Source organism: Diplotaxodon limnothrissa, linkage group LG3, assembly GCF_057381915.1.
Source record: "Diplotaxodon limnothrissa isolate DT_005_m linkage group LG3, D_limnothrissa_male_GT1.1, whole genome shotgun sequence".
Taxonomy (NCBI): domain Eukaryota; kingdom Metazoa; phylum Chordata; class Actinopteri; order Cichliformes; family Cichlidae; genus Diplotaxodon; species Diplotaxodon limnothrissa.
This window is the reverse complement of record NC_140598.1, coordinates 26,356,138-26,357,740: the sequence shown is the minus strand read 5'-3', so window position 1 is coordinate 26,357,740 and position 1,603 is coordinate 26,356,138. Positions and strand designations below refer to the sequence as shown.

The window sequence follows — 1,603 nt, the reverse complement described above, 5'->3', positions numbered from 1 at the left end:
CAGCACAGACCTGTGACTGAACCAGAACAAATCTAATTTTTCTAATTTTCTCTGGAATGTGCCAACTCAGCAGTGACATGACTGGAATGTGGACTTAAATAGACCGAAACTACATCGATGAGTGGGCGTGCCTCCATCGGTTTTCCTCTGTTTACACCTGCACCATAAAGGATCCACAGGTCCTGTTTTTTCCCAGTATATTTTGGACGTACTGAATTAACCTACGATGACTCCATTAACATCATTATGTCTCTGTGTGGCTCTGCTGTTTGCTGATTTGGCGTCTTCAGGTGAGTTCTTTACTTTCTGTTTCCAAAAAAGTTGATTCTGTTCATCTGGATGGAGTATTTTCAGTTTCTGCACTTTGTCTTTAGACTTCATGAACAAGGCCCTGAAACATTGCTCTCATTTGCTGTAAAACTGCTGAATTTCCTTGAGACCAGCCTGTGCATTATGTCCTTCCACTGGATAATGATGGTATAACTGATAGTGTTGTTTCTCATAAGGATAGATTAAGAGGAATCCTGAGCTACGAGGCAGGGGTGCAGTCTGGTAAACCGTGTTGTTTCACTCTCAGAACAGAAAACCGTCACAGCTGAGTCTGGACAGAAGAAGGTCACTCTGACATGTGGAGCTCTAAACAAAAACATCATAGTTGTAGAGTGGAGCAGAGAAGGCCTGGAGCCGGAAACTGTCCTTGTTTACCGGGGTGGGCAGTTTGTTCCAGATGAGCAGCATCCATCTTTTAAGGACCGGGTGGATCTTCAGGACAGACAGATGAAGGATGGAGACGTGTCTTTGATTCTGAAGGATGTGACGATTAATGATGCTGGAACATACAAGTGTCGTGTCAAGAGAGAGGGAGACAGCATGAAGCTCATCAGCATCATCTATCTGAGAGTTGATCCTCCAGGTGAGCAGAGTTCAGTGTGTGTGATCAGAGGTGAAGCTGCTCCCTGTCGTTGGATTCTGTGCTGTTCTTCACTCATTACCTACATGAATGCTGACATCTCTCCTGTTTCCCTCCTGCAGTTCAGCCAGAACACACAAAGGATGAAGGGAAGGAGGATATCGCTGGTCGACTTAAAATCAGTCTGTCATTTATTGGTGGGATTGTTTCAGATTTTATTTTATATTCAGTGAAGGTGAAGCTGCTTCCTGGTTGTTAGACTCTACCTGATCTACTTTTTCTCCTGCAGGTCACACAAAGGATGGATCTAAAGGACAGATGAATCATCTATCAGGTTCTGGTGTGCTTCTTCTTCTTTTCCCTTTTCTTGTTGTCATTGCTGTTCCTGTTTGTCGTTGGAGTTTAATCTCCAGAAAATTGATTCGGGGTCTCCAGATAAAACTCACCAAATAAAAATCCAATAATCAGGATCAAATAATAATCCTAAACTAGAGCTCAGGAGGTTAAACTGAGTCAGACCAACTGTGTTGATGAAGAGATGAACTTTAATCCTGCAGAACTTCAGTCACAACGCAGGTTTTCAACAGGATGAAACCAAAAAGTTTTGTGTGAGTTTTATAAATGTGGGATGTTAAATGATACAAAATATGTTTAAATACTGAATAAACTCAAATAAAAGATTTTGACAGATGT

General features: G+C 41.9%; 1 protein-coding gene across 1 annotated transcript; it reads left to right on the top strand.

The window, feature by feature from the left end:
* Positions 1 to 226: 226 nt before the first annotated feature.
* Positions 227 to 1,363, top strand: LOC146635119 (coxsackievirus and adenovirus receptor homolog). The gene is made up of 3 exons (XM_085350033.1): positions 227 to 290; positions 578 to 913; positions 1,200 to 1,363. Exons 1-3 carry the CDS (start codon positions 227 to 229, stop codon positions 1,361 to 1,363), a joined length of 564 nt encoding a protein of 187 aa, XP_085206159.1.
* Positions 1,364 to 1,603: the final 240 nt, after the last annotated feature.